The 12,720-nt window shown below is 48.7% G+C and overlaps 1 protein-coding gene across 1 annotated transcript in view; it reads left to right on the plus strand.

The window, feature by feature from the left end:
* The window catches only part of KIAA1522 (KIAA1522 ortholog), a 47,980-nt gene that overhangs the window by 20,303 nt on the left and 14,957 nt on the right, over positions 1–12,720 (plus strand). The window contains exons 2-4 of the mRNA XM_029619092.1: positions 5,608–5,751; positions 7,673–7,728; positions 8,199–8,309. Coding sequence (XP_029474952.1) covers positions 5,608–5,751; positions 7,673–7,728; positions 8,199–8,309 — 311 coding nt within the window. The remainder of the gene's footprint in view (positions 1–5,607; positions 5,752–7,672; positions 7,729–8,198; positions 8,310–12,720) is intronic.

The raw sequence follows: 12,720 nt of genomic DNA on the forward strand, positions 1-12,720 counted from the left end.
TCTCACCCTAGGCTCACATCCCCCAGTTCCCCCTCCAGGCTCAAACCTTATCCCTGACTCCCGTCCTTTCCACAGCCCCATTCTTTCTCTCCAGCTGTTTCCCCTCTCACTCACTCACTCACTCACTCACGCTCCCTCCCCCAGAACCAGGCTCGGTCTCCATCAGCTTTCTTGCTCATCCCTATCCCAGGCTTGACCCCACTACTGCTGACTCGTTCCTTCCCAGCAGACTCAACCCTCACTGCGCTACGTCTTCTTCTCTTAATTCTGATCACTGCTTTCCTTCTGAGCCTGGGCAGATCACTGCTCTACTGCTCCCTTTCACAGCTGGTGGCCAAATTTGACACAAAATATGCAAATGTGGGGCCGCTGTGAGTTAAAGCTGCGCCAAAGTTCAGCACACAGCTTAACGCTCTCACTAAAAAAATGTTAACGCCTGATGCTAATGCATTGGGGAGTTGGAAGAATAGCTTGCCAAACCAACAGTGTGCATAAAATAATGCCGAGTGAGCATAAAACAGGATTTATCTGCCCACATGTTTCCTATGCAGAAAATGTAACTTATGCACATAAAAACTCCTAAGCAGCTTGAGTTTGTGCACAAAGCATGAAGCATGGGACTCTCACATCACCAACTCCGCCTCTGAGCAGGAGTGAAAGTCTGAGCCCTGGGGGTGGTAGCTAAATGCCGTCACTAGTATGGGACTTCCATGCGAGGGAGCTAAGTAGTGCCTACAGCTCTGTGCACCATTTTTGTGTGCAGAAAGCTGTGGGTTATACCAGGGGCAGCTCAAGAGAATCTGCTGCCTGAGGCGAGGGATGAGATGAGGCTCCCCCAGCCTCACCAGGGAGCGGCGCGGGGGGGGGGGTCTCCATGCAGCCTGGCCCTTTCAGTGATTTGAAATGTTGTGGAAGGGGGAGAGAAGGGGTCGGAGTTCCCCAGAGGTGTGGCAGAATGATAATGTGTCCTATTCCCGGGAACCCTAAGAGCGGCCTCCCACCTTTCCCCAGTATTTCCCCCCTGGAGAAGTGGGAGGTGGGTGCATGGTGGGGGGGTCTGTGTTTGGCGCACTCTCTCCGAGCCGTTGCAGGGGCATAAGGCAGACTGGGCCATGCACAGCCTTGTGTCCACACCCCCAGTTACAAATTCTGCATTTATAACAACTCATTTTACATCTAAAAGGACATTCAAAATGCAATCATCTGAGGTAAAGGTATCACAACAACATATTTATTATTTTTACATGCATTGCTGTTTGCCAGCCAGAAAACCCTGCAAATAGTATTAGGCTATTGCAATGCATGTTGGGTATGGGCTTTAAAGCCAAGAGTAAACTGAATAGTTACAATATAATAAGCCTACCATACTAAAAAAATAGCATTCATTTAAAAAGTAAAAACCTTATCTATGAAAAGGCAACACCTCAAATATTACAGCAGGCCCTAAATACCAATACACGTCCTATTAGGGAAACAGAACAAGCCAGGCTACTAAAGATCCCCCACACAAACGTCACACTAGCAGGATTCCTCACCTCAGTCACACATTTATTTATTTACTTAGAAACTTTGTGGTTCACTAATCCGAAAATCTTAGTGGATAACAATAAACACACATAATAAAATCAGCAAAATGCAAAGCAACAAAATATCTAAAAGTACAGAACACACATTAAATGTTACAAAAAAATTACAAAGGAAGATTCCAAGCAATAGGTAAAGCAGCATAGAAACCCCCAATAAATCTGCAATGAATTTACCAAACACACACATGCAGAACACAGACAGACCCTCTTCGAATACAGAATAAAGAGATCATAAAGCATAAACAAACATGAAGACAAAAACTGAACTGGAACGCACAAGCCAGACTATACGCAGAACAGCAATGGAAAAATAGAAATACCATTCCTCATAAAACATCAAACAAAAAATGAAAAAATACAAAACAATCATAAAAATAAAAACCATATTAACAAAAAGAATAAATGTTTCAAAACAGCTGATGAATAGAACATGCAGTAATTAAATTTCATATAAAAATTATTTCAAAAAATTCCCAAACACAAATACAATATTTCAAACTAGCAAACACATTAAATAGCAGCCAGTAATTAAAACTAGTAAGAATAAAAAAAAATTCCTGCTTTCCATACCTGGGAACTTTAGATTTCCGGTCACCCTGACATTTCAGTGGATTAGTGTGGGGGGAACAGGGGAGAGCGAGGGAACTTTCTCCTTCCTCTCTCTCACACAAGTTCTTTCATGCTCATACATGTGGTCACATACACACAATGTTCTCTCATCCATACACATGCTCTCAGGCACATGCACAGATGCTGTCTCATACACACACACACACAGATGCTCTCTCTCATGCGACCCATGCTCTATCACATACACACAATGTTCTCTCATCCATACACATGCTCTCAGGCACACGCACAGATGCTGTCTCATACACACACACACACACACACACACAGATGCTCTCTCATACACACACATTTTCCCTCTCATGCGACCCATGCTCTATCACATACACACAATGTTCTCTCATCCATACACATGCTCTCAGGCACACGCACAGATGCTGTCTCTTACACACACACACACATGCTCTCTCTCACGCGACCCATGCTCTATCACATACACACAATGTTCTCTCATCCATACACATGCTCTCAGGCACACGCACAGATGCTGTCTCTTACATACACACACATGCTCTCTCACGCGACCCATGCTCTATCACATACACACAATGTTCTCTCATCCATACACATGCTCTCGGGCACACGCACAGATGCTGTCTCTTACATACACACACACACAGATGCTCTCTCTCACGCGACCCATGCTCTATCACATACACACAGTGTTCTCTCATCCATACACATGCTCTCAGGCACATGCACAGATGCTGTCTCATACACACACAGATGCTCTCTCTCACGCGACCCATGCTCTATCACATACACACAATGTTCTCTCATCCATACACATGCTCTTAGGCACATGCACAGATGCTGTCTCATACACACACAGATGCTCTCTCTCACGCGACCCATGCTCTATCACATACACACAATGTTCTCTCATCCATACACATGCTCTTAGGCACATGCACAGATGCTGTCTCATACACACACAGATGCTCTCTCTCACGCGACCCATGCTCTATCACATACACACAATGTTCTCTCATCCATACACATGCTCTTAGGCACATGCACAGATGCTGTCTCATACACACACAGATGCTCTCTCTCACGCGACCCATGCTCTATCACATACACACAATGTTCTCTCATCCATACACATGCTCTCAGGCACACGCACAGATGCTGTCTCATACACACACACAGATGCTCTCTCATACACACACATTTTCCCTCTCATGCGACCCATGCTCTATCACATACACACAATGTTCTCTCATCCATACACATGCTCTCAGGCACATGCACAGATGCTGTCTCATACAAACACACACACAGATGCTCTCTCTCACATGACCCATGTTCTATCACATACACACATTGTTCTCTCATCCATACACATGCTCTCAGGCACACGCACAGATGCTGTCTCATACACACACATACACACAGATGCTCTCTCACATGACCCATGCTCTATCACATACACACAATGTGCTCTCATCCATACACATGGTTTCAGGCACACGCACATCAGATGCTCTCAGGCACACGCACAGATGCTCTCTCATACAAACACACAGATGCTCTCTCATACACACACATTTTCCCTCTCATGCGACCCATGCTCTATCACATACACACAATGTTCTCTCATCCATACACATGCTCTCAGGCACACGCACATCAGATGCTCTCTCATACACACGCACAGATGCTCTTACACACACACACACACACACACACACACACATGCTCTCTCTCATGCGACCCATGCTCTATCACATACACACCCACACATGCTGTCCATCAGGCTCAGCCTCCCCTTTTGTTGTGGTGGTGAGAGAGATGAGCTGAGCAGGCAGATAGGGGTCTCTTTCCTCCTGCTGCTGCTGGGCTGTGCTCCACCGGGGGACACACAGCCTTTTCTCTTCCTCCTGCCCAGGCCTGGTGCTCGCAGGTGTGGGGGCGAAGACGAGGCCCATGCATGACGCGAGCGGGAGGAGGCAGGAGCCCGTTCAGCTGCTGCTCCTCCTGCGGTATTCAGAAATCGCAGGGCTAGCACTTCTTTTATGCCGGTCTCGTGTGATTTTTGAAGCTCGCGGGCCTGGAACAGGAGAAGGTGCTCCCTCCTGCTCCCGGTCGCCTCTTGACTTCACCGTCGGTGAGATGGGGTCCATCGGCGGTGCGCAGGGGGTTGGAATATGTATCGGGAGGCTCTCCTGTGCTCCTTATTACATCGGGCCCCAGGCGCTTCTAACCTCATTCAGCACCTCCAAGCTCCTCACACTACTTAGCTTTTGACCTTTGTGTGACATCGGTTTTGCCATTAACCTTGCCAGGTGACTCAAGGTCTGTAGGCAGAGGCTGAGCCAGTGGCAGTTTCCCACTGGTGCATGCTGGGGCTCGTAGTTCTGCTGGACTGGCAGAGCCGCTCTGCTTTCTTGCCTTCACTGTCTGGCTCTGCTGGATTCCAGTTTCCAGAAAAGGGTGTGGGCCTTGTGGGGGAGGATTTTGGCTGCTCATCTGTGTATTTTGTGCACAGATTGTTCTGGTATCAGTCATGTGATTTGCCCTGGGGAGCTTTCACTGGCACAGACAGAGCTCTTAAAGGCACAGCACTCTGCAGGTGTCCCCTCCTTAGCAGTGAATGCAGTGCCTGCAGAATTTGGGACTTCTCTCTCTCTCTGCCGAGCTGACACAGTCCTCTGTGAGAGGGGCGAGAAGCTCCCATATAGAGCCGTGTGATGGTGGAGGATAAGGGACAGGTTCGATAGTCACAAGGTGCCTGACGAGCTCATCATGTCTGCTGCTCCCTGTTCTGAGCTGCACTCATCCCTCCTGGCTTTCCAACGCTCACGCTCCCTTTCTTCTTCCTTCCTTCCTTCCTGTTAAGGCACATGTTGATGTCATTGAGCATTTTGAAAGCTGCCCTGCCATTGGTTAGTAGCCTCAACCCAATGCCGTTCAATTTCTGTGTATGTTGAGCTGTTCATACATCGTTATTTTGGTCTCTTCCATTTTTTCTAAATATTTCCTCCTCACATGACAGGCCCAAGTGGGTCCGTGGTCCCTTGCTGCTGGGTTGCAGGGTTAAAATAGTGACAGACCCAGTGAGGCCTAGAGCACAGAGCTCTGGCACCAGCCCAGTCCCCCTCCTCTAAACGCTGGATTGGGGAAAGCCGTGGAAATTGGAGAACCCTTACAGGAGCCCGGACGGACGTAGTTCTTATGGCCTGGATTGGCCACTGTTGGAAACAGGACGCTGGGCTTGATGGACCCTTGGTCTGACCCAGTATGGCATGTTCTTATGTTCTTATGTTCAGTCTCTCTCTGGGGGAGGGATTCTCCTTCCACACAGAAGAAGCTGGTGTTGCAACAAACAATTCTTTCAGCTCAGGAGCTCCTGTCTGTGGCTCACATTCTGCTCCCTTTCTGTTTGCAGCTGGTGCTAACCCTGAAGATGGAGCGAAGCTGAGTGTCCAGTACAAGCAAGACAATATCTTCTCCCCCAGTGGCCCTCCGCCGCCACATTTGGAGGAGCTGCACAATGAAGCACAGCAAGGCCTCAAGTCTCTGCAGCACCAAGGTACAGGAGGCTGAGGAAGCTCGTTAATTCCATTTCACTTATTAAAATATTATATTCTGCCTGTTACACATGTTATCCAGCTGGTAAAGCAGAGTAAAAATCCATATGCATAAAATATCTTAAGACTCTTAAACAAATCAACCTAATAAACGAAGCTTGACCGACGTGCCGCAAATGCGCAGTAGAGAGCAGCTCTACCACACATGCGCGGGCGAGCACGTTTGCCAGAGCTTGCCCATAACAAAAATGGCGCTGGGAGGAGTGGAGGCGAGGGGCGGCGGCGAGGAGCAGCGGAGGCGAGGGGCGGCGGTGGTGGAGGTGAGGGGCGGCGGTGAGGAGCAGCGGAGGCGAGGGGCGGCGGCGAGGAGCAGCGGAGGCGAGGGGCAGCGGTAGCGGAGGTGAGGGGCGGCAGCGAGGAGCGGCAGCGAGGAGCAGCGGAGGCGAGGGGCGGCAGCGAGGAGCAGCGGTGGCAAGGCTCAGTAGCGGCGCGCGTGCGGGAGGGAGGGATCTCCCCCGGAGATCTTCTGTTTGTGCCATCCGGAGGGGGAGTGACTGGGGGGAGGGGTGAGGGGAGAATGAGGTGGGAGGGAGGAGAGTGAGGGGGAGGGGGAAGGAAATGGACCAAAAAAAAAAGTTAATGTAGCCCATTGTTACGGGCTTAACAGCTAGTTTAACATTAAACAGTTGCTCTTGATATCGTAAAACATTTAAGCAAACAAGCATGAAACGGTTCTGAGAAACTGTACAAATTTAACATAAAAACAACTAAAATGGAGCATTGCTTACAAATTGTGACCTTGGGCAAGTCCCTTTACCCCCCATTGCCTCAGGGGATAGGGAAATACCTACAGTGCCTGAATGTAAACCCGTGTGATCTCTCAGATCGAATGCCGGTATATAAATAATAATAATAATAAAGAATACATTTGAGGTATCTTTAGAATCATGAGACAGAAGATAATAAAGTTCCTTGATTTTCTGGCTCCTCGGTCACAGATGGGTCGTGAATTACCTGAGAGGCCCAGGTGAACCATTCAGATGCAGATCTAAGCCACAGATCTGAATCTGCCCACTCTAAAGCAGCTTGCGGTTGGTAAAAGGGGAAGAGAGTCTCTTATGTGTTTATGGCTGTGGTGACTCGGCTGCAGCTCTGCTCTTTCAGTCTCCTGTTGGCTGCTGCTTTTCGAGAAGCAGGAGCTCAGCCTTCCCATACAGTATCTGCAGAAATGGGATTTATGATTGGGAGCAGTAATGACAATTGGATCGGTTTTAAACGCTGTTTTTTTTATCTTTCTCTGGCTAGTCCTGCTGGGACTGCAGCTGTGGACAGATGTCCAGCACGGCCCAGGTGCCCACCTCTTCCCACACTGACCTTGCAAAAAAAAAAATAAAAAAAATACAAAAACCATAGTCGTGCACTGCATGACTCCTTCAGACGTTTGTCAGTCATAAGCATCTTCCAGTAAATAATTCCACATCTGCTCCACGATGACACCAGGACTGGTGCTTCCCTGAGCTGGCCTTGATGCAACCCTGTGGTGCAGAAGACCTGGGCTTGTATTCCCGTCCTTTGGGCCAGACAGAACCAGGTGGTTAGAGTGGCCCTGCTGACCAGCCGCCCCTCCAGCCCTTGCCTGAGTGACCCTCAGAGCCTTTGCAGTGCATTCTATCTGGGGAAAGGGGGGTTGAAGATGGGAGACAGATTTTTTTTTTTTTGTGCAGGCAGTACAAGTTGGAAAAGAGTATTTTATTTTAGAGTGATTGGTCTCAAACCCTATTATAAATGCAATGACACCTCAGGAAGTGTAACATAGGATTTTGTGATTATTGAGCTGCAGGCATTCAACCATCCATCTCCTGTCTCAGACGCAGAGCTATGTACTAAACCCAGACTCTCTCCTTGCTGTTTCTTGTCTTGCAGAAAAGCAAAAGCAGAGCAAACATGGGCCGGACCAGACAGACAATCACAGCCTGCAGGTGAGTGTGTAGGATGTGCGTGTGGGTGTATGGGGGAGAGCTGGTGTCCATGCATGTACAGGAAGAAGTGTGCTAGGATGGGTGCACACATGGCAGGATTCACGCGTGGGAGAGAGAGGGGCGTTGCCTAACTGCGCTGGCTTCCTGCAGCTGGGAGGGCAACATTTAACTTGCTAAACTTTTTTTTTTTTTTTTGCATGTGATCTGATGGCCCCCAATATTTGTTGGCATAAGCTTGGGCGATTACTTAGAGCTTCCCAGGAAGAGTGGTTCAAGTTATTATACGGTTGTAAATTTAGATCCAGCCGTGACTCAGAATGTGCGTTTGTATCTACAGCCCCTCCGGCTTGCGGTGACTTTACCTGCTTTGATTACAAGCTAGCTGTAACAATTCACTCTTTATTAAACAATATTCTGTCCCCATGGATTTCCGCTAGTTTGAAATTTTACACTCCTGGTCGTTCACTCAGCTCTTCTCATCAAGGACTTCTGGATATTCCCTCCCCGAAGCTGAAACACGAGAACAAGCTTCTCAACTGCCAGGCCTCGTCTATGGAACTCATTCCCTTTGGAGATATAAGGTCCATTACAGAGGCACAAGTTTTCAAGAAAGCCCTCTGACTTTTTTTTAAATAATTTCAGAAGGTGTATTCAGCAGTGACTTAAGATGATGTTCTCTATCCTGCTAATTAGGCAGCTATATGAAGGCACTCGTTCTTGTTCATACCCCAGATCAGTCCAGACAAGTGGGTTTTGCATCCCCACCAGCAGATGGAGGCAGAGAATAAAACTTTTCAGGCATTGATACATAACTGAGAGAGCCACCTACCACCTGCAGTCTGCTGGAGACAGCATTTCTCTGTCTCCAGCAGACAGAGGCAGAGAACAAACCTTTGAGTCTCTGCTACATAACTGAGAGAGCCACCTGCAGTCCCTCAGTATTTCTCTGTCTCCAGCAGACGGAGGCAGAGAACAAACCTTTGAGTCTCTGCTACATAACTGAGAGAGCCACCTGCAGTCCCTCAGCATTTCTCTGTCTCCAGCAGATGGTAGAGGTGCAAAGCCTACGGTCTGAACAGAAATAACGTTAAAAAAAAAAAAAAAAAGAAAAGAAAAAGGAGAAGATATGGAGCTCATCTTCAGCTGTTTCCTGAGGTGTTAGGTTCCTTCGTGAGCCGGGTGAACGGGGAGGTTGGCAATCCCTGTTCGGCTCTAGTCAGCAGCATCCAGGGGACAGAAAGCCAGGAGCCCTGGTTCCCTCTGTCTGCCTGAGGTCTTCTCCCCCAAATCTTCAGCCAGAGACAGGGAAGTAAAACTTTCTTTGCTCTTTAAGTGAAAATTGTGTGGAGTGCTGTTTTCTAATAAAAAATAAAAAAAAGTGGGACAGCTCAGCTGCTAAAGCAGCCCTTGGTGGGAGCAGTTTTTTCAGTGGGCTGTGTTGGGGAGAAGAGGCAGTGAGTGCTTACTGCGACGCAGTCGGCAGGCTGACTGCAGGTCGGCAGGCTGACTGCAGGTTGATATTAAGATGGCGCCGGCAGGAGACTGCAGGAAATCATGACCGACCTGCGAGTCAAGCCACGTGCAGCTGAATTCTGCAGAGATTGCACTGCGGGGGAGGACCCTCTACAGGGGTGGCGATTGATAAAAAGGCCTCCCGATCACAAGGGCCTGTCGGGGCAGGAAGCAGACAGCTCCTTGCGGGCCTGGAGATTCCCCACCTCCGCCCTCGCTGGCAGTGCAGACTGGAGAAGGGGGTGAGGGACTGTCGTCGGAGACCGCACTAAATGACACGGGCAGTGAGGGGGAAGGTTTTTCCACGGATTTTGTGTTGCTGCTGCACCAGGCCTATTTGGCCAGAAGAGGTGCAGGAAATAAGCAGTCTGTCAGTCAGAGATCCCAGCGAAGCATCAAAAGGTCTAAAGGGTCCCCATCCAGGAGATCGGGGGATCTTCTCCACCATTTAGGGCTGGGCCATTCTGCGGACGTGGAGGATTCAGATGAGTTTGATGATTTGCAGGATAAACCAGGAGATGATCTGGCAGGAGGCAAGGACCATTTGGACCGGGATGGAGCAAAGGACTTCTCTGACCCAGAGGTGGTTCCGATTGCAGAGAGAGATGACCTTTGAGTGGTCTGGCTGTTCCGCAAGGATGAATTGACCCCTTAGTTCCTGTGTTCTGCAACAGCTAAGGATTAAGGTGCTACAAGAGGAGTTGGATAATGAAGGGGTGGACCCAGTGCTGGATGGCCTGTGAGATCAGTCTAAAGCTTTTCTGTTACCTAAGAAGATCAAGAATCTGGTCAACCGGGAGTGGGACGCTCTAGAAACAGGTTTTAAGGTGGCCAGGGCTATGGCAAAGTTATATCCTTTGTCAGAGGATACTTTGCAACTTTTGGTGTTACCTAAGGTAGATGCTGCTCTTTTGGTGGTCATCAAGAAGACATCCATCCCGCTGGTGGGGTCTTTGCTGGGTCCAAAAGGCTCAAGAGTGGGTTTCCTCTGCTGCAGGCAATGGGGTGCAGGCAGCCCAGCTAGAAGCCGGGGAAGCGTATGTGATGGAAGTCCTGTATGATTTGGTCCGCACATCAGCCAGAAGCATGGTTGCGGCAGTTTCAGTGCGCTGACTGTTATGGTTACGAAATTGGTCGGCGGATATGTAGTCTAAGTCACAACTGTGTAATCTTCCCTTTAAGGGAAAGATCCTCTTTGGTGAGAACCTGGAGCAGTTGATGAAGCTCTTGGGGGAATCAAAGAGGAACGAACTATTGGAGGATAAGAAGACTTTCCCTGCTTGCCCCCATTTTCAGGATTTGAGAAGATTTCGTTCAAGCAAGGGTTCTTTTGTCGATTGGGCAGAAGCAGGGGTCAGGAAGGCAGTAGTGCTTTTGGAGTGCTCGAAGATCCCCCAGCGATAGTTCTAGTCAGGGTACCGGAAACACTAAGACATCACAAAAAAGCCAGAGTGGTCCACTCCAGCGAGAAAGCTGCCGGGCGTCACCTGACACAATTCTACGAGGAGTGGACCAGGATCACCTCGGACCAATGGGTGATAAGAGAAGGCTACGCATTAGAATTTTCGCACCCTATCAAGAGGCCTTTGTGCTATTCGCTGTGCATCCCACCGCAAACAGAAGGCAGTTCAGGATATGTTAAAGCACCTTTGAGAGTTAGGTGCTATTGTCCCAGTCCCGACTATGGAGTAGGATTGAGGGAGGTACTCTATTTTATGGTTCCCAAGAAGGAAGGGTACATTTTGGCCCATCCTGGATCTCCAGAAGGTCATTGCAGCCCTGTGAGTCCCACGCTTCCGGATGGAGACGTTGCGAATGGTGATAGCGGCAGTCCATCAAGGGGAGTTTCTGGCCTGATGGGATTTAACTGAGGCCTATTTGCATATCCCCATTTATTTATTTATTTATTTATTTAAAAGTTTTTATATACCGTCATTAAGTTATTCACCATCATAACGGTTTACAATAGTGCACCAGTAAAAAATATATTGGTCGTATATTACATAGGTGATGCCAGTAGTATTCGGTAACAATAAGGTGTTTATTAGGGGGGTTTAAGTGTTTCATAGCAATATGTCCTGAAGGTTGCCTACAGTTAAAAAAAATGTTGAAATAATTCAGTAAGGATTTATAAAATTAGGCATTTAGTGCTATATTCCGCATAACTTTTACTTCATATCCCGCATCAGTTTTCTTTCTTGAAGGCTTGTATGTAAAGCCAGGTTTTGAGCTGTGTTTTGAACAGACCATCAGAAATTTCTTCACTTCATGGTGCTGGGGCAACATTTCCAGTTTTGAGCTCTTCCCTTTAGGCTAGCGCAGGCTCCGCAGATCTTCACAAAGGTGATGGTCGTAGTGGCAGCGGCACTGCGGAAAGAAAGGATCCTGATTTACCCTTATCTAGACAACTGGCTTATCCAAGAGAAGTCTGAACAGGAGCGTGGTCAGTCAGTTCAGCAGCGGGTCCTGTAGATTTGAGGTCTTTAGGCTGGGTAGTAGCCAAGATTCTTCTGACACCAGTCCAGTCCCTGGAATTCTTGGGTACCAGATTTGACACCTGGGTAGGCAAGATGTTTCTGACTTTGGAGAGGATGCTGAAATTGAGGTCGCAGGTGCTGCGACTGCCGGTACCCAGGGCCTGGGAGTTATCTACAGGTTCTGGGTTTCATGGTATCTACACTAGAGTTGGTGCCTTGGGCCTTTGCTCACATGTGGACACTGCTGTTCCATTGGGATCTGTTGTCTGCCTTTATCATTACAGGGAGCCTCCAGATCCAGTCTTTTTGTGGTGGCTGTCACGATCCAATTTAGAGAAGGGAGCAAGTCTGGAAGCTCCAGACTGGGTGGTGGTGACCACAGATGTCAGCCTCCGAGGCTGGGGGCTGCCCAAGGGCTGTGGTCACCAGAGGAAGCGTCCTGGGCTATCAGCTGTCTGGAAATGAGGGCGGTTCACAAGGCACTGATAGTTCCTCCCTCAGGTTTGGGGCCACATGGTGAGAATGTTCTCGGACAATGCAACAACGGTGGTGAATATCAATCGTTAGGGTGGGACGAAGAGTCGAGCAGTGGCCATAGAAGCCCAGGAATTATTTGTATGGGCGGAGCAGTGCCTGGAGGGATTGTAGCTTTGCATGTAGCAGGAATGGATAAGATACAGGTGGATTTCCTCAGGAGGCAGCAGTTGGATCCGGGGGAATGGGAGTTGTCAGAGGAGGCCTTCAACTTTATTCAGTCGCAGAAGAGAGGCAGGGGCCAAAGGGATCGATGCTCTGGTTCTTCCGTAGCCAAGGGGGATTCTACTGTACATTTTTCCACCATGGCCTCTCACAGGTCGGGTGCTGAGGCACATAGAGCAACATCCAGGCGTGGTGGTGGTGGCAGCAGCAGCAGAGTGGCCACGGCGTCCGTGGTTTGTAGATCTGATCCATCTTGCCATAGATGGACCCAACAGGTTGGCTCATCTTCGAGGTCTACTAAGAC

Source organism: Rhinatrema bivittatum, chromosome 11 (assembly GCF_901001135.1).
Source record: "Rhinatrema bivittatum chromosome 11, aRhiBiv1.1, whole genome shotgun sequence".
NCBI classification, from domain to species: Eukaryota; Metazoa; Chordata; class Amphibia; order Gymnophiona; family Rhinatrematidae; genus Rhinatrema; species Rhinatrema bivittatum.